Raw genomic sequence first — 23,779 nt, 5'->3', positions numbered from 1 at the left:
CAAACGCCCAGCTGTTGGGGTGAAGCTGGGCGGCAGCAATGTTGAGCTCGGTCAGAAGTTCCCTCTCGAATCGGGTGAAAGGGAACCTGAGCTTGACCTTCTTGAATAGAGTCGTATAGACAAAGCAGAAGGGCCCGTCGGCGCTTACTTTGTCATCAGCACACACGGGCAGATCGGCGGGGCAAGGCAGCACCATCATCTTCTCGTCGTGCTCCTTGTGAAACGATTGATAGATCTCGTCCCCCTTAGTCAGCCGAAAAACTGCTCCCGCAGTGTTCACGGAGGATGTCTCCCTCAGAAGGATCGAGTTGGCCCAGGGATACAAAGTTTTGAAGTCGGGCAGGGGAACGGGGGCTCCTCCAACGTTAGGTGGAGTCGCCTGGGCCAGGACAGGTTGGGAAGACGCAGGCCTCTCAGCCTGCGAAGATGAAGCACCACGAACTTGTGTTGGGTCGTGTGCTTGTGAAGGAAGGTTTCGTGCTGAAGGAGGAGGGTTCGGGGTAATCTTTGTGCGAGTCATGATAGCAGCTGCAAAGGAAGAAGAAAGGAAAAATGATCAGGGGGTTACAGAGGCTGACTCGATCATAGAAGGAAGGTAAAAAACGAACGAATGTAGGTTCGTTGCGACGATTAACGAAGCCCTAAGTTGCGCAGAAGGAGAAATGGAAAAACAACCCACAGCGTATGCACCAGGCAGTTACAGGATGATGCAAATCGGTGAAAATGCAAGAGAAACCAGCAGATGAAGGAAAGTAGGTACCTTTCGATGATCAAGAAGACGATGGAGGAAGATGGTGATCTAGAGCGTTGAAGAGCGTTGAGAGTTTTCACAGAAAGAAGTTAGAGCGTTTGCAGGCACGAAGGAAGTGATGGAACAGTGAAGCGAAATGGGTTTAAGGGTTTTTCGAAATGGTTGTAGGAAGCGCAAACGGCAAATGAAGAGAGCCGTTGATGAAGCCACGTGTCGAGCGATGAGTGAGGGGTTTGGTGGAGCGTCAGAGCAGCAGAAGGTACAACCGCTTGGAAGTCTGCGTCAGTGCCACGTAGATCGGTGTTGACGTAGGCTCTTTCAGTCTTTTCGCTAGACAAGTCTTCGCTTAAGACTGGGGGGCTTGTGTACCGCCCTGGTGGTCGGGTGTGATGACGTGGCACCCTGCTACAGTATAGGCGTGTTGACAAGGCGCCAGGTTGGCAGAAGGGAAGGAAGTCGGGGGGCTCGTGTAGTCGCCAGTTGTTATATTGGCGTGTTCCGATCACCAGGTTAAAGATGAAGTCGCCAGATGTAGATTCAGGCGACCTAGTCATCGGAGATCGCCAAAGCAAGCACATCGCCAAAGATGAAGAAGAAGCAGATTATGAAGGCGGCCGGCGAGACCACAGGGAAGGTGTATGAAGGCCCCTAACTCGCCAGTTCCAGTAGAGATCGCACTCCCAAATTAGCTATGCACTGGGCAGTGCCATGCATAAGTAACTTAGCCAAAATGAGAGTAGAAGCAGCGCCAAGTCAGGGAGCCTCCAGATGATGGCACGTGTACGGTTGGATGCGAGCCACGTGTCCAAGTCTGTAACTGCCAGGAGAGAGAAAGCTACCAGGTATATAAGAGTTCTTAACGAACTTTCTGAGGTACGCACGTTCAGTTCATACACTTTACGCTTGCGAGTTAGAGCTGACTGTGAGAGAGGATTTGCACGGTTCTTGTTCTCTTAGTATTTGGTGATACCGTCACTGACTTGAGCGTTGGAGTGCGATCGGCCGCAGCGGCGCCGTACTGTTTCTTTGCAGGTTCTTGAAGTAGATCCCGAAGAGGAACGGAGGTTCGAAGCGGTGCGCACGTCGATCCCTTGACGAGGCAGTTTCCAGCGTTCCGGTCAACAGGCAGGATCAAGTGTGAACAAATATTTGAGATCCATGAGATCCAAGATGAGCATAAGCTTAAGCTAGCCACCCTAGAGTTTAGTGATTATGCCATGAAATGGTGGCATGGAATTGTAAAGGACATTATCTATCACAAGGGTCCTCCCGTGGACTCTTGGAACTCTTTAAAGGATCATATGCGCGCTAGGTTTGTGCCCCCATATTTTAGGAAAGACCTCATGTTGAGACTCCAACGGTTTCAACAAGGCACGCTAAATGTGGATGAATATTACAAGGAGCTAGAGACGCTTGTGCTTAAAATTGAATTAGAAGAAAGTGAGGAAGCTATGATTGCTAGGTTTGTGAGTGGTCTTAGGAAGGATATTCAAGACATTGTTGAGTTACAAGAGTATTCATCATTGGGCTCTTTAGTTCATCTTGCAATGAAGGTGGAAGCCCAACTTGCTAAGAAAAACTCTTTCAAAAATGCTTCCAATGAGGGATATTACTCCAAGTCTTGGAGAAACAAAAATTCTTTTTTCTAAACATCCTTCCAAAGATTCTTCTTTCAAACCCAAGGATCCTACGCCATCTACTTCTAGGCCTAAATCCCCAATTAAATCGTCTAGTCAAAAGTGTTTTAAATGTTTGGGATATGGTCACATTGCTGCTAATTGCCCTTCTAAACGAAGTATGTACATGCATGAAGGCATTGTAGTTAGTGAGCATGATTCCAATTCACCTAGGCATTCTTCACCTTCTAGACCATCAAGTGAAAATGAGAGTGAAAGTCCTTGTGAAGGTGACTTATTGATGGTAAGACGTATGTTGGGCATAATTCCAAAATCTTTGAATGATACTCAAAGAGAAAATATTTTTCACACCCGATGTCTTATCAACAACAAGTTATGTTCCTTGATTATTGATGGGGGAAGTTGCACTAATGTGGCTAGTAAAAGAGTTTTGGAGAAGTTAGCCTTACCCACTATCTCTCATACCAAGCCCTACAAATTACAATGGCTTAGTGAAGTAGGTGAAATCATGGTGAATAAACAAGTCCTCATTAACTTTGCAATAGGAAAGTATAAAGATGAGGTTTTATGTGATGTTGTGCCCATGGAAGCATCTCATCTTCTTTTAGGAAGGCCTTGGCAATATGATAGACATGTTTTACATGATGGCCTATCCAATACAATGTCTTTTTCCTTCCTAGGGAGCAAGGTTATATTAAAACCCCTCTCTCCCAAAGAGGTTCATGAGGACCAAATAAAAATGAAAACTAAAAGAGAAAATGAGAAAGAAAAAGAAGTAAGTACTACACCGAGTCACACCATTTTCTCCTCTAAATCCATCATGTTGACTCGTGCTATACCTCAAATGGACCCTCCAAGGTCTTCTTCTTCTTTATTTTTTTCATTACCCAAGGTTCCTATTTCAACAACACCTTGGTTAAAATATGTTAGGGATGATTTTTTCATACCTCCTAATGGGTTTCACCATTTAAGAGGTCTTTTTCCAAAAACCATCATCATTCCCAAACAAATTTTTCCAACTTGGTCGATTTATAGGACATCCTTTTCTGCAATCCCTTTGGTTCCATCTGCTAAGTCATGTCTTCCTTTTTCTTACACTTTTGATTGTAAAAGTAAACTGACTTTGTTATATGCAGGGATTCAGAATTCGTGGAAGAATTCTCTCCAACTCGGGGAGTATGATGAGAGTCAAGTAAAGGAGGTTTTTATTAATGAAGGAAGAGGCAATTCACCATCACACTTGAAGTTCTTCCTTCTAGTCTTCTCAAAATTAAAAGAAGACATAAAATAAAGAGAGGCCCAAGCCCAAAGCCCAAGCCCAAACCCAAGTCCATCCTATGAAGGGCAAGGCCAAGTATTAAATAATAAAGAATATTGTTGAAGGTGCTTAGAGGGAAACATTAGAAACCTCTATTGTTAAAGCATCTTTTAGTCTTTAGTTAGGAGTCTTAGGGGGGGGTGTTAGTAGATAGGTGTAGGAGTAGAAAAGGAGGTGCCAAAGTGAAGGAAGAGGTCACACCTTCCTCGTGCATTGTTTTAGGCGCCAATTCTAGAAGCTTTTTAGGAGGGAGTTTTTGAATTTGTGTAGCTTGCATTTCAGCACCTTAGGCTATAAATAGAGGTGCTCCCTTTGTAAAATTTCAGATTGGAATTTATCTAAAGAAACTATACTCAAAATTGGAGTGAGCATTGGAGAGCTTTTGAGCCTTCTTCTCTAGTCTTATCTTGAAGGATCCATGGTGTCCTCAAGTGGCGGCAGCACACTCATCTAGGAGCAACCACACTTCTAGTGGCGTGATCATTCATCATTCATCCATCTTCATGAGCAATTCTCTTCTCCTTCCTTTCTTCTTTGTTAATTCCTTGTCTTAGCTTGTTGCCTTGTTGTTTTTGGTTCGGTTTTTAAGTTTTCCAGCAGCTGTTCTTATTCTTCTTTGTGTTTGGTTCGGTACTTTTCTTTTTCCAGCAAGTATTTTCAGTTCTTTGCCTTTCTTTTACATTTTGTTCGGTTCAGTTTGCTTCCCTTCCAATTCTATTCGGTGGATTTAAGTTTTACCTCTTTTTGTTGGTTCAATTTGACAATAATTGGATCTTCTACATGAGTTTGTGTTTTGGCACTAGTTTTGGTGAGTTCTTGTTCATAGAACCTTGATCCATTTCTATGATAAAGTGCCTATCTCATAACCAACTCAAGATGATTCCTAAGAATGTCAAGAATCATTCTAATTGTGCTAGTGGAATCACATCAGGTTCACTCTTAACCAAGAGCTACATCCAGTCTTCCCAGAAACCACTGGGGAATCCACTAAGCAATCAACCCTAGATTACTTACAACACAACCAAAGAAGTGACCTTGATCCCCTTAAGACACACACTTCCTTTGGCTTCAGCACGGTATGAATGGACCATTTTCAATTGATTCCCAAATACCCTTATCGGTTGAGTGCATAAAGATTTTCATTCCTACCTTCCAAAACTGGTAATTAACCCCACAATATAGTGGTGGTCTGTTTAAGGAAGCACCTTCCCCAAAAGGCATCTTGTCAACCATAAAAAAGATTTCTCAGAAAAATAGAAACAAGAACTTGATTAATTTTCAAGAACCTAGCTCTGGTATCAATTGTAAGAATTGATGGCTTAAACAAGAGGGGGGTGAATTGTTTTATGAAAGATTTTCGCAAAGACTTGGTTCAAAATGAATCTTTAACAAACAATCCAGATAAGCACTTCAGGAAAGCAATCAAACAAAAACTGTTATCAGAATTTTAACCAGTTAAAACTTCGTTTTAATCAGTTGTTTATACCAGCAGCATAAATGAATTAACACAAACAGTTATAGAGAGTTTGAAGGAAAGAGAGATTTACACAATAGGTTTATACTATTTCACTCAATCCTTAAGCTACATCCAGTTCTCAGACAATCCTCTGAATTCCACTAGTAATCACAACCAGATTACAACACACACCACAAAGAGGTGACTTTGAATCCCACAAAGTCTTCTCACCCTTTTTGCAACACTTCACACCTCAAGACAGAACAACCTATGTCTTTAAAGGATTTCAAATACACACAGTATATAAAGGAAGTACAATTACAAGAATCTACATAAGGATAGAAAACACCTGAATTTGCACAATATAGGGAGCCTTATGATCAGATCTTGTCACCACAGCAAAGCTTGAAAAGCAATCTTGCACTTTGAAAAAATCCTTTCAAAAAAAAATCTCTTTCTCAAATCTGAATCAATACTTGTTGTATTTGTTGTGTATTTTGATTTGAAAGAAGGGCTATATTTATAGCACTTGAAAAGCAGTCGTTTTAGGCAGTTTAATCAACTGAATCAGTTAAAACAAGTTTTCAAAAATCTGTTATGAGAACACACATTTAATTGGTTGAATGAGTCAAGCAGTTGCATAACTAATTCAAAAAGCGGTTTCAAAAACCTCTAGCCAGCTAGGTGACAAACAACCGATTATCTCGATGATTCAACCGGTTGTTTTTTTCCCTTTGCTTGGAAAAACACTTTGTTTTCTTTTAAAATTGTTTGATCATGCTTTGTGTAGGATAAGGATTGATCTTAACAAAGATTCTAAACACCATAATCTAAACCCAAACCAAAAAAGCAGCACAGCTTCAGGCTTCATGTGGATTTGAAACATCAAAGCTCCGATGTTCAACACGGAATACTTATCTCCAACTGTTTCAGAATTTCACAGAATCTGATAAACTGTCCTTCTATATTTTTTCTTGAGGGAGCATGTGGATAAGGTAAATCTAAAATTGGAACACTTCTTTTTCCATTCTCATTTTTCTCTTTTTCTTTTCTTCCTGTACCCTCTCATTTTTTTCTTTCTTTTCTCCCTCTTCACTTTTGTTTTTTTTTCTTCCTTCTCTTCTTTTCTCTCTTCCCTCTCAATTTTTTTTCCTCACTTTTTCTCTTTTCTTCACTCTCAATTTCTCTTTCCTCACTTTTGTTCTCTTCACTCTCAATTTCTCTTTCCTCACTTTTGTTCTCTTCACTCTCCATGTCTTTTTCCTCACTTTTGAGATGATCACCAATCCCCCTTCCTACAACTATTCCACTTATAGTAGTGATTGACTTACATTTCTCTCTGAGTTCCATCAACTCTTGTGCAAGTTGCCCATATTGTATTTCCAAATTTCTCTGTAGTATCTTCCATTTTGCTCATTCTCTCTTGGGACGAAGGATCTAGTAGTTGGTGTTTTTGAAAACTTCCTTGCTTTTCATGCTCTTCCATGTAAAAAACTTTTTCTTCAGATGAAGTATTCGAATAAGCCTCATGCCCATTGGAATGATCGCCTCCACATAATTTACACCTTAGTTCTTGACTCTGACTTTGAGATGAATGAACAACGTGCAATTGTTGAAGTAATTTAGCCATTTGTGTGGTTAGTTGCTCAATCTGCTATGTCAAAATTTTATTTTGAGCCAAAAGTGCATCTTTTAACCACCATTTCTTCTGAATACTTCATCCATCATATTGAGCTTGAGAATCAATTAATGTCAATGCATTAATAATTCTTTTTGCTTGTTCTACATAAAGAGCCATCATTGTGCCACCAGTTGCGGCATCTAAGAGCATCTTCGTTTCAGATCTGACACCACTAAGGAATATGTTTAGTTGAGAAATATCTTCAAACCCATGATTTGGGCATTTTCTCAATATCATCTTGAATCACTCCCGTGTCTCACAGAAAGATTCCTCTGCTTCTTGTTTGAACATGAAGATTTTAGACTTTGCTTTGACAAAGCAAGAGATTGGAAAAAATATTTGCAGAAATTTTTCCTCTACATCCTCCCAACTAGTGAGGCTCTTATTTGGAAGTGATTTGAGTCATTCTTTAGTTTTTCCTGTCAATGAGAAAGGAAACACACGCATATAAACATTTTCAATATCACCTTATTGAAAGTCCATTGTTCCCACAAATTCATAAAATGTATCTAAATGTGAATATGGATCCTCATGGTCCATTCTGTAAATTGATGGGTACTGATGAAAGTGAGAAAAACAGGTTTTATTTCCAAGACCTTGGCGTTAGCAGGTATTGTAATACTAGAAAAATGCCTAGGCCCTTGATACATGACACAATCTCCAACTATCCTCTTGGGAGGTGGTGCTTGCTTTTTTGTCATGTTACTTTCCTCATGGAAGATTTTGTTAGTGGAAAAAAACAGAGTATATTTTTTCGAAAATTTTAAAATAAACAGAAAATTAAATTCTAATTAAATAAAACAAATAAAAGAAAATTCAAATAAATCAGAAAATAAATAGAAACCACTAAAAGAAATAAGAAATAAGAATTAAAACAATAAAAACAAAATAACCAATCTGAAAAATAAACACAATAAAAAAATTAAACAATTAAGACATTCACAATATTTAGGAAACTATACTCAACAAATCAAACATGTTCTCAAGCAACAGTGCCAAAATCTTGATGACTTTTTACGACAAACCACATTGTCAGAAGTAATAATTTGTCACTAAGGACGGATGTCGCTCCCACAAGGAACAGTTGAATTATCAAGTGTAATATTCTCTAAATATAAAACAAAACAATAAAGAGTGTGTTGAAAGTGGTTGTGTTGGCGATGATCAATAAGAAAACAGGCAAAGAATTAGTTGCTTCAAGTTGGAAAAATGGGGATTGGGTTTCATCTTTCTCACTCTCATGTATTTTGACTAGTATGTTAACATTAAGTTCTTTGATTGAAATTGATGCCTGTATAAAAATCATTCATATCGATTTCTCGCATATAAAATTATTAAGAATGTTTCCTAAATATCGGTTTCTTGCATATTTATAAAAACAACTTAGAGTCACGCTCAGACGTTAATAACAATTAACATTTCAAGTCTATTTCTAGCACTCAAATATGTTAAGTATTGTTGTTTAGGTCAGAACCCTAAAAATACTTTTCAGTTAGATTTAATATTCTAGATCAAGAGTTAGAAATAAAACAACAATACAAATAATCAACCTAGAACAAAATATTATATCATATTTAAATATCACCTCAATACATAAGAGCTCGAACAGATTACTCTCAATCCCAAAGGGTAGAATTCGCCACACAAACTTTTAGCACCTTCCATTCTCTTAATTGGTTGCAAATCACTCAATGGTATTTTTCTCTCAATCTGGCACACTAGGGTTGAGCCTCTAGCCCCATATTTAACCTAATTTACTCGCGTTGATGGCTTGGTTCATGAAACATAAAATTAGCCCAATTAATCTAACGCATTCTCGCTCAAGTGAGAATATCTCGCTTGAGCGAGAAAGGCGTCGATTTTTTATAATGTTGTTGGAGCTCTCTCGCTCAAGCAAGATATAGCTCGCTTGAGCAAGAATTCCGCTGCTGAGTTGGACTTTTTTCTTCTTTTTGTGCATTTCGGGCATTCCAGCTTTCTCTTTTTAGCTTATATCATTCTTCTTTAGTCCAAATCTCCATTCTTCCTTAGAAACATGCAATTAACACCATATATGGGAATAAAATGCTTTTATTCAAATAAAAATCATAAAAAAATTTAAAAAATGAATAAATTCATAAATTAGGGATCATTTTATATGAATTTTAGTAACTTATACTCATAAGTGTCTATATTCTAATATGAAATATAACTGAAATATATCCCCTACCTCTATCGGATCATGGCCTCAGTCTTGTATGTTAAACTTTATGGTTTTTCTTGAATTTTCGTTTGGGGTGTGCAACAATATGCTCATAGGACCTCCAGCAACTCCTTGGTCCGTCACTACTTCGCTATGTTGAAAATGAAGCTTTGATGCCTCCAAATATGTGAAGAGAGCTTGATGCATCTGTTGCTGCGCCTGGTTGTTTCTTCTACTCGTTGAGGATAACTTTGTTTGCAACTTCAACCTGTTCAGTAGTTTTAAGGGTGCTCGACCGAACTAATGATGGACTTTATACCAATCCCTTCATAAAAAGTTTGTGTCCTTCAATCTACGAATTGTCGACTATTATCTGTTAGAATAGTATAAGGTATACCGAACCAACATACTATGTTTCGCCAAACAAAGTTTTGCACATTCTTGGTCGAGATCAAGGTCAGAGGCTCGGCCTCAATCCATTTAGTGAAGTAGTCAACCCCACCTAAAAGAAACTTGGTTTGTCCTTTTCTCGGGATGAACGAGTCGATGATGTTTATTCCCTATTCCACAAATGGTCATGGAGACATGATACTATGAAGCGTTTTTGGCTTGGGGTGGGACAATGTGCCATGATCTTGACACTTGAAGCATTTCTTTACATAATTAAAGCAGTCACTTTGGACATTCGGCTAGAAGTACCTTGCCTTGGGGACTTTTGTTGCTAAAGTCCTAGCTCCTGAATGGTTCCCACATACCCCTTCATGGATTTCTTTGAGGATGTATGTTGCTTGGTCGTTTTTTATACATTTCAACAATGGTCTAGAGTATCCTCTTCTAGAAAAATCTTGTCCGATCATCGTCTATCGAGCACATTGTTGCCTCATTGCCTTCTCTTCGGTCGGCTAACATAAGTTGTGCTCAAGGTACTTCTTGATGGGGGTCATCCAAGTTTCACCCTCATTCATTTCTAAGCATTTGGTCAGCCCAACACTGGAAGCTTTTAAGCAAATTTGCATAATGGACCGATGATGGCTCTTCTTTTTTTCTGTAGCCAGCCGAGACAACGCATCGGCCCTTACATTATCTTCTCTTCGGATGTGCTCCGACATTACCTTGTTAAAATGAGAAATGAGGTTCGAGACCATTTGATAGTACCTTTGTAGCAAAGGCTCTTTGACTTCAAACTCTCCCTTGATCTGGCAGAAAACCAGTTGGGAATCGCTCTTGCATATCACCTCGTGAGCTCTCATGTCATATGCTAGGTTTAAGCCAGTTAGGATGGCCTCGTACTCGTCTTGGTTATTAGTAGCTTTGAACTTTAATTTTAATGCTTGCTCGAGTAAAAGATCCCCTGGTCCTTTAAGAATAACATTTGCTCCGCAGGCTGTTTTGTTGGATGACCCATCAACATATATTATCCAACTAGTCGGTGCTATGGGTTGAGGAGTTAACTCGCTGAGAAGTCAGCCAAGCATTGAGACTAGATTGCACCTCTCGGTTCATACCGGATGTCAAACTCTAATAGCTCTATCGATCATCCTATCATTTGTCCTGCAATATCTGGTTTAGGAAAAAATTTAACAATGGGATAGTTGGTTCTTACCAATATAGCGTGATTCTGGAAGTAGGGTCTCATTCGACGTGCAGTTGAAACTAAGGCGAACGCAACCTTCTCTATCGTTTGATATCTAGTCTCGGCCTTGTGTAGCGTTCAGCTAACGAAGTAGACTGGTCGCTCCTCCTTGTTAACATCTTGCACCAGAACTGCATTGATCACCTCCTCGGAGACTGAGAGGTAAATGATGATTGGCTGATCGGGCATTGCCTTTTAAATTACTGATAGTGAGGATAGGAACGTTTTCAACTGTTGGAAGATATCCTCACATTTCTCATCCCAATTGAACTTTGCTACTTTCTTGAGAAGCTAAACCATGGGCTTGGTTTGTTCGACGAGCCGAGATAGGGTTGTGAGACGTCATATGATTTTTTGCACTTCCTTCACATTTTAAGGGCTTCTCATCTTGGTTACTGCTCAGCACTTGTCTGGGCTAGCTTCAATTCCTCAGTGTATCAACATGAAGCCTAGAAACTTCCCTTCTTCAACGCTGAACGCACACTTCTCCAGATTGAACCTCATGTTCACTCTCTTCAATGCTTTGAAGACGTCCTCCAAGTCCTTCACATGTTGGCCGCACGAATCTGACTTGACAACTATATCATCAATGTAGACCTCCACATTCCGACCAATCATTCCCTTAAAAATCTTGTCCATCAGTCTTTGATATGCTGCCCCAGCATTTTTAAGGTCAAAAGGCATGACCTCATAGAAATAGTTTGTCTCGTCCATCATGAAGGTAGTTTTCTCCTTGTCCCTTGGATGCATACTTATCTGATTATAACCAGAGTATGCATCAAGGAAGCTGAAAATCTTATGACCGGCTGCTCCATCAACCAATCGATCAATGTTGGAAAAGGATAAGAATCTTTTGGATAGGCTTTGTTAAGGTTTGTGTAATTGGTACACATCCTCCACTTGTCACTCGCTTTTTTTATCATTACTACATTGGCTAGCCAAGTAGTAGGCCTCTTTGATGAACCCGACCACCGAGAGCTTATGTGTTATAATCTCTTGGCTTACCCCCAGCATATCGAATGTGGTCCATGCAAAGAGATCTACATTTTTCTTTAACGTTTGATGGATGATCTTGCCATCCACCATAGCAAAGGATGTTCCTAGGCTAGTTGTGTAGTCTTCATCAGCAAAGGAACTTGATGTAAGTCTTCCCCCAGCTTCGAGCCTCGACTCGCTCATCTAAGGATCTAGCTCAACCAAAGCAATTGTATGCTCTCTTCGCTCGGGCTTGGGCTCCACTCGGGAGGTTCTTTGTCCTCGCGAGGATCTTCTCTCCTGAGAACGTCCTCTACTCATCCGGCCTAAGTCCCTCATAAATGGTTCCATCTTCAAACAGGCTGCATAACATTCTCGTGCAATTTTCTTATCAACATGCACGGTTAAAATATCCCCTGAAACCGAGGGGAATTTCATGGCTAGACAAGGGGTCGACACGATTGCCCCCAACCTATTGATGGACAGTTGTCCCAAAAAAATGTCTTATGAAGTGTTAGACTCCACCACCAAGTACCGAATCTTGATGGTCCTACTTGCCTTTCCTTCACCAAACTTGGTGTAGAACTCAATATAACCTCGGGTGTTTACTCTCTCACCCGAGAATCTGAAAATCTGGTCATTATACGACTGCATGGGTTCAAGCCCCACGGTGGGCGCCAATTGTTCTCGTACACAAAGGGACTGAGAGAACTATTTCCTTCTTCTTCATTTGGTCAGTCACCTTCCTCCCTTTTACACTTTAGCAAGCAAGTGTCTCTCCTTGAATCACTCTCACTACTTCTCCTTCAGTGGCCTCCACTCCTTCGTAAGCTCTTGATCGGGATGGTACCTGCAAAAGGCACTCAACGCTAAAATAAGTTCTCACTATTTGGTATTCGGTGCAATTAATGCACGATAATGACGTACCGCTTTCTCGAAACTTGTGACTATTTATATAATTATCAGGTACTTATTGTTGTTGGGTCGGATTAAGGTTTGGATTATAATTTAGAATACATTATCTAATATTTAATCATTGTTTGAACCTGCTAATCATTTATTGAACTTAATAGTTTTTAGCATGTTGGTCGACGCTGGATACTGGATCCTCAGTATTTATTAGACTCCCACCGGTATATTTTATAATTATAAAAGACACTAAATAATTTATTTAACACTTATTATTATTTTAAAAAAGAATTAAAAAAATGTCCAATTTGGAAAGTTGTTGGTCCCTTGCGTCCCGCCACCAATCTGCTAAAAACGTAGATGGGACTGAATTGACCTGCTCTTATAAATTTGTCGGAAAACAAACCCATAGATATTCAAAATTAAATTAAAAAAACATATTCAGATAAAATTATAAGCAAGATGCCAATGGAAATAGAAATTAAAAAATATAATAAAATATACATTTGTAATGAGATTTTTATAATTAAAATTGGGAAATTTATTTATTTTTTACTAAAAGTTTGGTTATTTTAACTAGTTTTTCAGTATATTGAGATTATTTTATTGACTTTCAACATTTGTTATAAACTTTTGAAAGTACATGTTAGAACTCTTAAAAATACTCTTTATGTCATCCAAATAATTTAAGAAAAAATCCTTACCCTTTCATACACACAATACCTATATCATATCTTAAATATTACAATATTTATTTATTAATGACTTGATTCATCTTTTAAGTCAAAATAATAAAGTTTGAAAAACACTAACTAAAATTCATTTTTCTCTACAAAATAAAAGTGATTTAAAAATGTTATTAAAACATAATATTTTTTATATTTATCAGTTAAAAAATAACTAATTTCACTAAACACTTTTAATTCAATAAAATAATATCATTTTACCAATCATTGTAATGCCAACATAGCACCATTATTGTGATGTTAAAAATGTTTAGATAACAATCGAGAATCAATTCTATTCCACAAAATCATGATTATGCATGAAAAAGTAAAAGCAGCTATTGGTTGCATCCCTTGACTACGAAAAACTAATTGATTATTTCATTCCATAAAGTTAATCCAAACACACTAAAAATGGTATTTCAAGGTTTTCCTTTTTTGAATTTCTTTGGTAAGATCATATGCTTAAATCACCAAAATTGTCCTTTTCTTCTATGGTTCTTGAAGTAATTAAACTCTTTCGGAAATTATAGAAATACTAAACATCCATCCATCAGATACATAGAAAAACCATTGAAGAGAGGAGAAACACTTGATGATACATCAAAGTTAAGCAGATTAAATGCCATGTCCTCTAACAAAATACCTGCATATATATATATACATAAAATTGGCACAAGATATTGATGCTACATATTAAAATCATGTATGCCAAATTCAGCACCTAACACAGTAATCATCAACAAACACGACATAACTAAAGCATGGAGATGAACAGAGTCACCACCCTTCTTGGCTAAATTGTTCGTTTCTTCCAAAGCAATTTACTTTGCCCTCAAGATAACAACCAGGAAACTCACCAATCCTTAGATAATAGAAATGGGAAATATTTAAAGTAGTAACACACGAGTAACAACTGTAGAAGCTTAGAATCTAGATGTCAACCCATCGAAAGAAGAACATTTGGGTGGTGAATCTCATTAAAAAAAGCCTAAATACATAAGAAATTACATAAACTAGGTAGTAAGTTATGAAGCACCTTTAAAAATATAAGGTAACAATTAGTTCAGCATCTCCAAGTTGAAACTGTGATAAGTTCCTTCCTCTGCCAGCATAGAACAAGAGATGAGTGCTTTCTCTCCAATTGAAATCCCCTTACAGGTGCCTTCTGCACTAAACACTCAGCTTGAGCTTCTGTGAAGTTACTAAATGTGAATGGAGAGAAGCCATATTGAAGAAACATGTTTCTCCAAGAGGGTAGTTTTTCTTGTGAACGGAGGGGAACTGTTATGGTCTTCTTAAGGGCTGGCAAGATGAAATGCTTTTCAATCTTTTGGAGGACATCAAGGTTCACATTCAGAGCATCAAGTGATTCAAGCAAGGCTGAGTAAGAATGAAGAGCATGAACTATATTTGTGGAAAATGGTGCATCAAGTTGGTCGCAATTTCTATCCAGAGTGACTACCACTTTTGGCCTAAGCTGCTTTACAAAGCGAAGGACTAAGGGAAACAATGTTGGGTAGTTTGTGAAACAAGAAAGTGGCATGTTCACAGCAGTTGCCTCATTATCATAATACTGAACAGAGAGTGGACATGAAGAAGTGTTCAATGACTCCGTGCTTAAGACATTGAACTCAAAAGACATGCTGATGTCTTTGGCGTATTGGTTCAACTTTTCTTGAGTCACATTGAGCTCAAACTCATCATATGTGAGGGGTGACACAATGGCAGTGATTTTGAGGGAAGGCACACCATTACTCCTCATGGCAAGCGCTTGCATAAAAGAAGACCATTGCACTCCAAACCCGATATCAAAATCGATAATGTGAATTCGATCAAACCTTTCCAAAGCTTCAATGATTGCTTGATTACTAGTGAAGTTGGCAAACTGAATAACAGGTGATATCTCAGAAAAGGACTTGTATGCTCCAATTTTGAAAATGGAACTGATGGGTGAGAAAGCCAAGACATTGTGAGCATTTGAATGAAGCAGTGACATCAAGGCCTCCTTCATGTAGAAAGCAGCCCTCTGAAAAGGCTTACCAATTGGGGAGAGCTGGTGATTGAGCCGCGCCAATATCCCTTGCGCATGAACCGGATTACCAGCTTCTATCAGCTCAGCAGTTTTGTATAACTGATCAAATATAGCCTGCTGAAGCTGGTGGCTTGCATCTTCTCCGGTGGAACTCGCCTTCTGCGGTTTAGCAGATGGCACAACTTGTGGTTGCATATGATGAGGAAACAATGGAAGCTGTGTTTGCTGCCTCCTACCAAACACCTCTTGCCCTGAATCCAAAAGGGGCAACCTTGGAGCCTGATAACTGTGCCCAGAAGGCTCAAAAACGGGGCGTTTTGCTGGATGCTGGGCGAAAACTTGCTGTTCCTGCAATTGGGGGTACATCATTGGCACAAAGAAAGATGGGTTCTCAGAGAATTGAACTTGAGTCTGGTTTAACTCAAACTGGGGATTGATGACTTGAGGCTTCTCATCCACCTCTCCAACTACATGCTGCTGAGAATTAAACCCACCAGGAGATGTTGACAACAACACAGAATTGTTACCAGAAACAGAAAACATTGATTCTCCAACAGACAAAGAACCAATCTTACCATTCTGGCCATCTATATTCTCAGCAATAAAAGGGAAACCAGGGTAATTCCCTGAAGGATCAACAATACTTACCATATTCAACCCTTGATCCACAACACCAAAACCTGCATTGAAATCAACAGTTTGCTGAGAGCCACAGCCACTGCCCTGGAAGAGCTTGCTCAACCCTGCAGAAGGGTCTTCAGCATCTGCCATGATTAGTCTCAGAATGGATTGATCTTGAGTTTCCCAGTCCTCCATCCTCACTCCACATTTTTCAGTGCTGGTTTCCAATGATGTCTGAGGAGGGTTCTGAGAAAGGGTTGGGGTGTAACAAGTGGTGTTATTTGTTGAACCACCACTGCCACCCTTGCTGATGGTGTTGCTACTGCCAAGGGAAGAGGACATGGTGGAAGAGTTTGGGCTTCTTCTGGAGTCAAGAACTGAGGTGGGCTCAGTGCTGCCCACATAGCAATAATCCTCTTTGTCTATGGTCCACTTCGGTTGTGGATGATGCAAAAAAAATGAAAATGAATCTGAGGCTGAAGAAAAATCCAACACTCCCTTCCCTTGAAACTCCTCAAAAGGAAAGGGCATGGCCTTCATCTAAGAAAGTTAACTAACAAGTGTGTCAAGTGCCCACAAAACCAACCACCCCAAAAGACTCCAGTTTCTTCAAAAGTTAGCTCCTTTGTTCAAAACCGGTTTGAAAGCAGGTATTTTTGAACAAATGGGGTTGGCCTACAAAACCAGAAACAAACAAAGCTTGGAAAATGAAACAAACTCAGATGCTAAAGTTTAGAAAGGTGAAATTTTGGGCTGCAAGAAGGCTCGGAATTTTGGTGGGATATTCAAAATTGGTGATGGACACTAACTCACATACAGGGTTCCAAAGATGAAAACTTGAGCATCCATAAAGCTTGTCTTTTTCTTTCTGGATCTGTGGCTTGTTATGCTCCAAACAGCAGCAGTGAAGGAAGAAAGCCATGAGTCGGATTCTTCTTTGTTGCTTGTTTAAAAGAATAAAAAAGAAGACCCAGTTGAAGAACAGCCTCAGAGCTTGTCCTTTTCTTTCTGGATCCGTGGCTTATTAAGCTCCAAATAGTTGTTGAAGTAAAGGGAGGAAGCCATGAATGTGATTCTTTGTTGCTTATGTTTTCTGTGGGAAACACTCTTTGTTACTTGTGTTTTCTGGGATGCAGTGCTATCTTTCTCTCTCTATCACTGTTTCTACTTTATTTTTTAACTTTTTTTAGTTTATGTTGTCCATGTTGTCTGCACAGTAATTTTCCCTCCCTTTGGTAATGTTGCTTTCATCTCACTGCTTTTCCCATTCTCAAGATGTAGCGCGTGAGCATCACACATCTCTGCTTTATTTATTTATTTATTTATCTATCTATTCATAATAATAATAATATTATTATTATTATTAGGTCATACTCCATTCATGCATATCTCTCTAGTTCTAAACATTTCCAGTGCTGGCTGCATTGCAGGTGGCAATTTTAACTTATCCCAATATCATATGATATTTTGATTTGGTCAATTGTTTGAACTTGGCTAACTAACTTTATAATAGTATTTCATAAATAGGTTTAAATAAAATTAAATAACTTAAATATAGACAAAATATTGAATCTCATAAAAATATAGTTATTTCCTCCGTTAAAAAAATTAACTGTAGTCTAATTCTTTATATAAATAAAATTAACTATAAATGTATCACTTTATAAATAATTTCACATTCTTAATAACTATACTACTTTTATGTATTACAAATATGAAATCGAGAACATTATTTAAGTTGAATTTTTAAAAGACTAAATCAGTAATGTTTTCACATTAAAAAAATAGTTACGTTTATTTTTTATTTTAGATAAAATTTCAGTTCATAAACTACATTTAATTATATGATTAAATACATTTCTTCATATATTCGTTTTTATAAAAAAAATATTATGTCCGTTTCTAATTCAAACTTTAAATTCTTTTTGTAACTTATACTAACGCAATTATTACTAATATTTTGCTAGTTTTTGTTTTAGTTTTTTTATGTGGTAAATAGAATTTTAGTAGATTAAAATGTTAAAAATATTAAAATAGATCATACTGATTCTTATTGACATAAATATTATAATATTATAATATGTAAAAAAATTGTTTATTAAATAAAAAAGTTATTAAAAAATTATTTCAATATTTTTTTACTATAAATATTCAGATATCCAAAATTTGTATAATTTCACATATAAGGAAGAAAAATTATTTAACTTTTAATTATATTTATTAAATATTGTTGTGAGATTGAATCAATACACCATTTTGTTCTCATGTATATATGATACTGTGGTTTAGTCTAACTATGTGCTTGTAAGAGTGGAAATAATGAGAGAATTAAAAATTGTGTGTTTGCTAAAGTAGGAAAAGAATAAATAATTTTAAAAATTTGTGGAACCCAGTATATTATTTATATTTTTTTATTATTTTTGTCAAACCAAACAAATTATATAATTTTTAATGTATTTTTCTTTATTTTTCACCTAAATTTATTACATTAAAAAACTAAATTTATAATTTTTATTTTATATTTTATATTTTATATTTCTTTTCGTAACTTTTTTTATTTCTATTCTCTTTATTTTTCCTTTGGTGATTGGTGGTGTCTATTTATGAATGTGTAGCTAGAATTGGACTATTATTATTATAGTTGCCACCATATTAAAATAAAGTAATGTCCCTAACTAGTAAGAAAAGAGGAAGAGTGTTATTTTTATGGAAAGAGTAGTTATTGGGATTCCTTTTGAGATATTAAGTTAAATTGATCATCTAAAATTTGCAATGAAATTAAGAAAATGTTAGTAATAACATTCCAGAATAATTGTTGTTTAATTAGCCAACCTACTATTACAAGCAAAATATATATATATATATATATATATATATATATATATATATATATATATACCGCCCTGGTAGTCGGGAGTGATGACGTGGCATCCAGCTACAGTATGGGCATGTTGACAAGGCGCCAGGTTGGCAGAAGGGAAGGAAGTCGGGGGGCTTGCGTAGTCGCCAGTTGTCAAGTTGGCGTGTTCCGATCTCCAGCTTACCAGAGTCGGCGATCACCAGGTTGAAGATGAAGTCGCCAGATGTAGATTCAGGCGACCTAGTTATTAGAGATCGCCAGAGCAAGCACATCGCCAAAGATGAAGGAGAAGCAGATTATGAAGGCGGCCGGCGAGACCACAGGGAAGGTGTATGAAGACCCCTAACTCGCTAGTTCCAGTAGAGATCGCACTCCCAAGTTAGCTATGCACTGGGCAGTACCATGCATAAGTAACTTAGCCAAAATGAGAGTAGAAGCAGCGCCAAGTCAGGGAGCCTCCAGATGATGGCACGTGTACAGTTGGATGCGAGCCACGTGTCCAAGTCTGTAACTGCCAGGAGAGAGAAAGCTACCAGGTATATAAGAGTTCTTAACAAACTTTCTGAGGTACGCACGTTCAGTTTATACACTTTACGCTTGCGAGTGATAGAGCTGACTGTGAGAGAGGATTTGCACGGTTCTTGTTCTCTTAGTATTTGGTGATACCGTCACTGACCTGAGCGTTGGAGTGCGATCGGTCGCAGCGGCGCCGTACTGTTTCTTTGCAGGTTCTTGAGGTAGATCCCGAAGAGGAACGGAGGTGAGAAGCGGTGCGCACGTCGATCCTTTGACGAGGCAGTTTCCAGCGTTCCGGTCAACAGGCAGGATCATCAGGCGCCCACCGTGGGGCCGTGTAAAATTTGCTCCCATCCACAGCGTGAGTTCTTGGAGGTTTTCGAAGTTTTGCGTGGTTGTGTGCTGGTGCAACCGTCGCCCGCTGTTTGCTTGAGTTTCGTTCGGTGAGTTCGCATTTTTTCACCGTTCGTTTCGAGTTCTGTTCGGTGAAGCGAGGTTTCCTGCTGCTTGCGCGTGATTTGTTCGGTGGAGTTCGAGTCCTTTCGCTCAATCGGTTGTTCGTAGGGTTTCTGGTGGAGTTGTGGTTTTCTTCGAAGGTTTACGGTGTTCTTGAGTTTTCTTGCGCAGTTTCGCGCTGTTTTCTCTGATTCGATCGTGGTTGAAGTGTTGTTGCTGCATTCCTGTGATTCACTGAAGTTCATGAGAAAAATGAGAAGCAATCGTTCAAGCCCCGTGGCGCCTGTCGCTGCTGAAGGCGACGCCGCCATGACCATGGCGCAGATGGCAGAGATGATGCGCTCGTTGCAGGCAACTGTAGAAGCCTCACGCGTAGAGCAGGCGAGAATACATGAGGACCTGGTCGCCTCTCGCGCCAGGAACGAGGAGCTTAGCAAGGTGACTGAGGAGCTGCGTCAAGCTCTTCGGGAGCAGCAAGGACGTTCTTCTGCTGAAGAGGTGGCGCCGTCGACGCCACCTCGTGTTTTCCCAATGCCTTTTGTTCAGGCGATTACTGACACGCCTATTCCCACGAGCGTGGTTCCGGTTAAGGCTATCTTTACCGGCGTGGAGGATCCAGAGGCTCATCTGACCACGTTCCGTACGCAGATGATGCTGTCGGGAGGGTCAGACGCCGTCTACTGCAAGATGTTCGTGAGTACGCTCCAGGGAACGGCGATGGAGTGGTTTGTGAGCCTGCCTAACGGCCACATAACCAATTTTCAACAGTTCTCGAAGATCTTTGTCGAGCAGTACATTGTGAATAAGGCACCGCCCAGGGTGTCTTATGATCTGTTTGACATAAGGCAGTACCATGGGGAGTCCCTCAGAGACTACCTAAATCGCTTTGGAGCGCAGATGGTCAGATCGCCGGCTAAGGATGAAGAAATGCTGGTCTATGCCTTCAAGAAGGGCGTGCAGCCAGGACCATTCTGCGAGGCCTTGATCAGGGCTCACCCCGCGACGTTTGCTGAAGTCAGGCGACTTGCGGTGGCTCACATCGCCGACGAGAGTGAAGTCGCCGAGAAGAGAGGCAGCGTGGCTCCCGCCAGGCCACGCGCCCAGACCAGGATCCAGCCGCAGAGGGTGCTGGAAACGGCGGCGGCGGCCAGAAAGGACTAGAGGACTCGCCATCCTTACGACAGGAGGAACAAGGGAAGGAGCCAGGGGTGCCAGCAACCAGCACGCCGGGAATACAATCGCCCGCCTAAGCACAAGTTTGTCATGGGATTAGCGGATCTAATCGCCATTCCTAATATCTCTGCTAGGTTGAAAGCGCCTGAGAAGGTGGGCGACAAGGTGCTGGGGTCAAAGCCGAACGCCTGGTGCGAGTTCCACCAATGTTTTGGCCACACCTTGGACTCGTGTTTGTCTTTGGGATATCAGCTCGACGATCTGGTTAAGAGCGGGTTCCTAAATGACTATCTGCTGGACAGGAGGACGGGGGGAGCGTCGAGTTCCCAGCCAGCAGGTGGAGAAGCCCAGCAACACGAGATGCCTATCCACGGGGAGATCCACACCATTGCAGGGGGTTTCGCAGGTGGTGGATGCACCGCATCGCAGAGGAAAAAGTACGCGCGATCGGTGATGACAGTGGATATGTTTGAAGATCACTCGCCGGAAGTGGACATTACGTTCACCAAGCAGGATCTTCGGGACGTTGTGCCTCATGACAACGATCCCATAGTTATTTCGTTGGTTACAGCGGGAAGGAAGGTCCACAGAGTTCTGGTGGACCAAGGAAGCTCGGCAGACGTGATGTTCTGGCCGACTTTCACGCAGCTGGAGTTGCCCCTTGACCAGCTAAGGCCCTATGGAGGGTGCCTATATGGGTTCGCTGGTGACCAGGTGGAGGTCAGGGGGTACATTGAGCTGAGAACCACGTTTACAGATGAGGCTGGGTCGAGGACGGAGAAAATCAAGTACCTCGTCGTAAACGCCCCCTCAGCATATAACATCCTGTTGGGAAGGCCCACGCTTAACAGGATAGGCGCCATTCCGTCGACTCGGCACATGAAGGTAAAGTTGCCGTCCATGGAAGGGGTGCCCAAAGGATTTCACCGACCTGAACAAGGCTTGCCCAAAGGATTCGTATCCTTTACCGAGCATAGATGCCCTGGTTGATAGTGCTGCAGGGTGTAAGTTGCTGAGTTTCCTGGATGCCTTCTCAGGATATAATCAGATCAAGATGCATCCCATGGATGAAGAGAAAACAGCCTTCATGACGGAGAGATCGTGCTACTGCTATAAGGTGATACCGTTTGGGCTGAAGAACGCGGGGGCCACGTACCAGAGGCTGATGGATCGAGTACTTGCACCAATGCTGGGAAGGAACGTGCAAGCTTACGTCGATGACATGGTCGTTACCTCGCAGGAAAAAAGCAAGCACGTGGCAGACTTGGAAGAATTATTCACGACGATCGCCAAGTTCAAGTTAAAGCTCAATCCGGAGAAATGCATTTTCGACGTGGAGGCTGGAAAGTTTTTGGGTTTCCTCTTGACTGAAAGAGGAATAGAAGCCAACCCAGACAAGTGTGCCGCCATCTTGGCGATGAGGAGCCCGGCTACGGTGAAAGAAGTCCAGCAGCTAACAGGTCGGATGGCAGCCCTATCTCGCTTCGTGTCAGCTAGCGGAGAAAAGGGGCATCCCTATTTTCAATGTCTGCGGCGCAATAATAAGTTTGCTTGGACGAAAGAGTGCGAAGAAGCTTTCGTCAAACTGAAGGAGTATCTGGCGAGCCCGCCAGTTTTGTGCAAACCGCTGGTGGGAATCCCTCTCAGGTTGTATTTTGCTGTGACTGAGAGGGCGGTGAGTGCGGTGCTCGCCCAGGATCAAGATCAGGCTCAAAAGCCTGTTTATTTTGTGAGCAAGGTGTTGCAGGGCCCAGAAACGAGATATCAGGCCCTGGAGAAGGCTGCGCTGGCTGTGGTGTTTTCGGCGAGGAGGTTGCGCCACTACTTCCACAGTTTCACAATACTGGTGATGACTGACCTGCCCATCCAGAAGGTCTTGAAGAAACCCGACGTTGCGGGAAGGATGGTGAAGTGGGCGGTAGAGTTGTCAGAGTTTGATATTAAGTACGAGGCCCGAGGCCCGATCAAGGGGCAAATCTTTGCAGATTTCGTGGTTGAGCTCTCATCAGAGGCGACGCGAGTTGAAGGGGCTTTCCTTTTAGGTCTCTTAAGGACCAATTTTTTGCGTTGGGCGGGTTCCTTGGGTGGTGATCGCCCTTGGACAATGGCGGCCTCCACCACCGAGTTGGGCACCGTTTGGGAACCGGTCGCCAACCCGTGGTTTCGGGCGAGCGCCTTCAGTTCAGCGAGCATGTTTCTGGGCAACATGTCGTCTGCACGGAACGAAGATGCATGGGTTAACTCAAGAAAAACAAATAAGTGCATAAGGTAATAAACAGCAAAGCAGATGGTATGTGCAGGAAAGGTAAAGCCAAAGTCTTGCGCATAACGCACAAGACGCCCAGAAACAGCTAAACAAGAAGTGGCATCAAAACAAGAGTTTAATGTCCTAACCTATTCGAATTTCTAGCTGATCTTCGTAGAATTCGAAGCATATCAAGGTGGTGGTAAGGAATGTTATATTGGCGTCCGCCACCTTCTTCCAGAAGAGACAGAGGTCTCTGTCCAATGCTCCCATGATGTCAGGACTTCTGGGCCTCCTGAAGCAGCTCTTGGACTCTTTCTTCCCCTCGTCCACCCAGTACAAGGGGAAGCCATCGAGAAGGGAGGTGTCCTTGTCGTTCGCACGCACTTGGACGAATTTCCCCTTCCAGTCCTTGTAAGATTGCTGGAAGATGGCAAAGATGGACCTCCCAGCAATCGCGTTCAAGCTGACCCACAGGCGGTCTCCTGGGTGCTTGGCTTCGAAGAGGAATAAAAACACGTCCACCGACGCGGGCAACCCCAGGTGGGCGCACATTACTTGAAAAGCTCGAACAAACGCCCAGCTGTTGGGGTGGAGCTGGGCGGC

The 23,779-nt window shown here is 40.9% G+C and overlaps 1 protein-coding gene and 1 pseudogene across 1 annotated transcript; one reads left to right on the top strand and one right to left on the bottom strand.

Annotated features, from left to right (window-relative positions):
- The first annotated feature begins 7,048 nt into the window (after window positions 1-7,048).
- LOC137819909 (small nucleolar RNA R71) lies at window positions 7,049-7,154 on the top strand (annotated as a pseudogene).
- A 6,748-nt stretch (window positions 7,155-13,902) lies between these two features.
- On the bottom strand, window positions 13,903-17,089 carry LOC137818416 (scarecrow-like protein 22). The gene is made up of 2 exons (XM_068621834.1): window positions 16,741-17,089; window positions 13,903-16,598 (listed from the first exon to the last, which is right to left on the bottom strand). Exon 2 carries the CDS (start codon window positions 16,461-16,463, stop codon window positions 14,334-14,336), a length of 2,130 nt encoding a protein of 709 aa, XP_068477935.1. The 5' UTR covers window positions 16,464-16,598; window positions 16,741-17,089; the 3' UTR covers window positions 13,903-14,333.
- Window positions 17,090-23,779: the final 6,690 nt, after the last annotated feature.

Source organism: Phaseolus vulgaris, chromosome 10, assembly GCF_051622355.1.
Source record: "Phaseolus vulgaris cultivar YP4 chromosome 10, ASM5162235v1, whole genome shotgun sequence".
Classification (NCBI taxonomy): Eukaryota; Viridiplantae; Streptophyta; class Magnoliopsida; order Fabales; family Fabaceae; genus Phaseolus; species Phaseolus vulgaris.
Note: the sequence above shows the minus strand (reverse complement) of the source record. Positions and strands in the feature narration are given on the sequence as shown.

Bases quoted from the DNA above. Each gene is read 5' to 3' on its own strand.
- LOC137818416 (XM_068621834.1), bottom strand. From the start codon at position 16,463: ATGAAGGCCATGCCCTTTCCTTTTGAGGAGTTTCAAGGGAAGGGAGTG.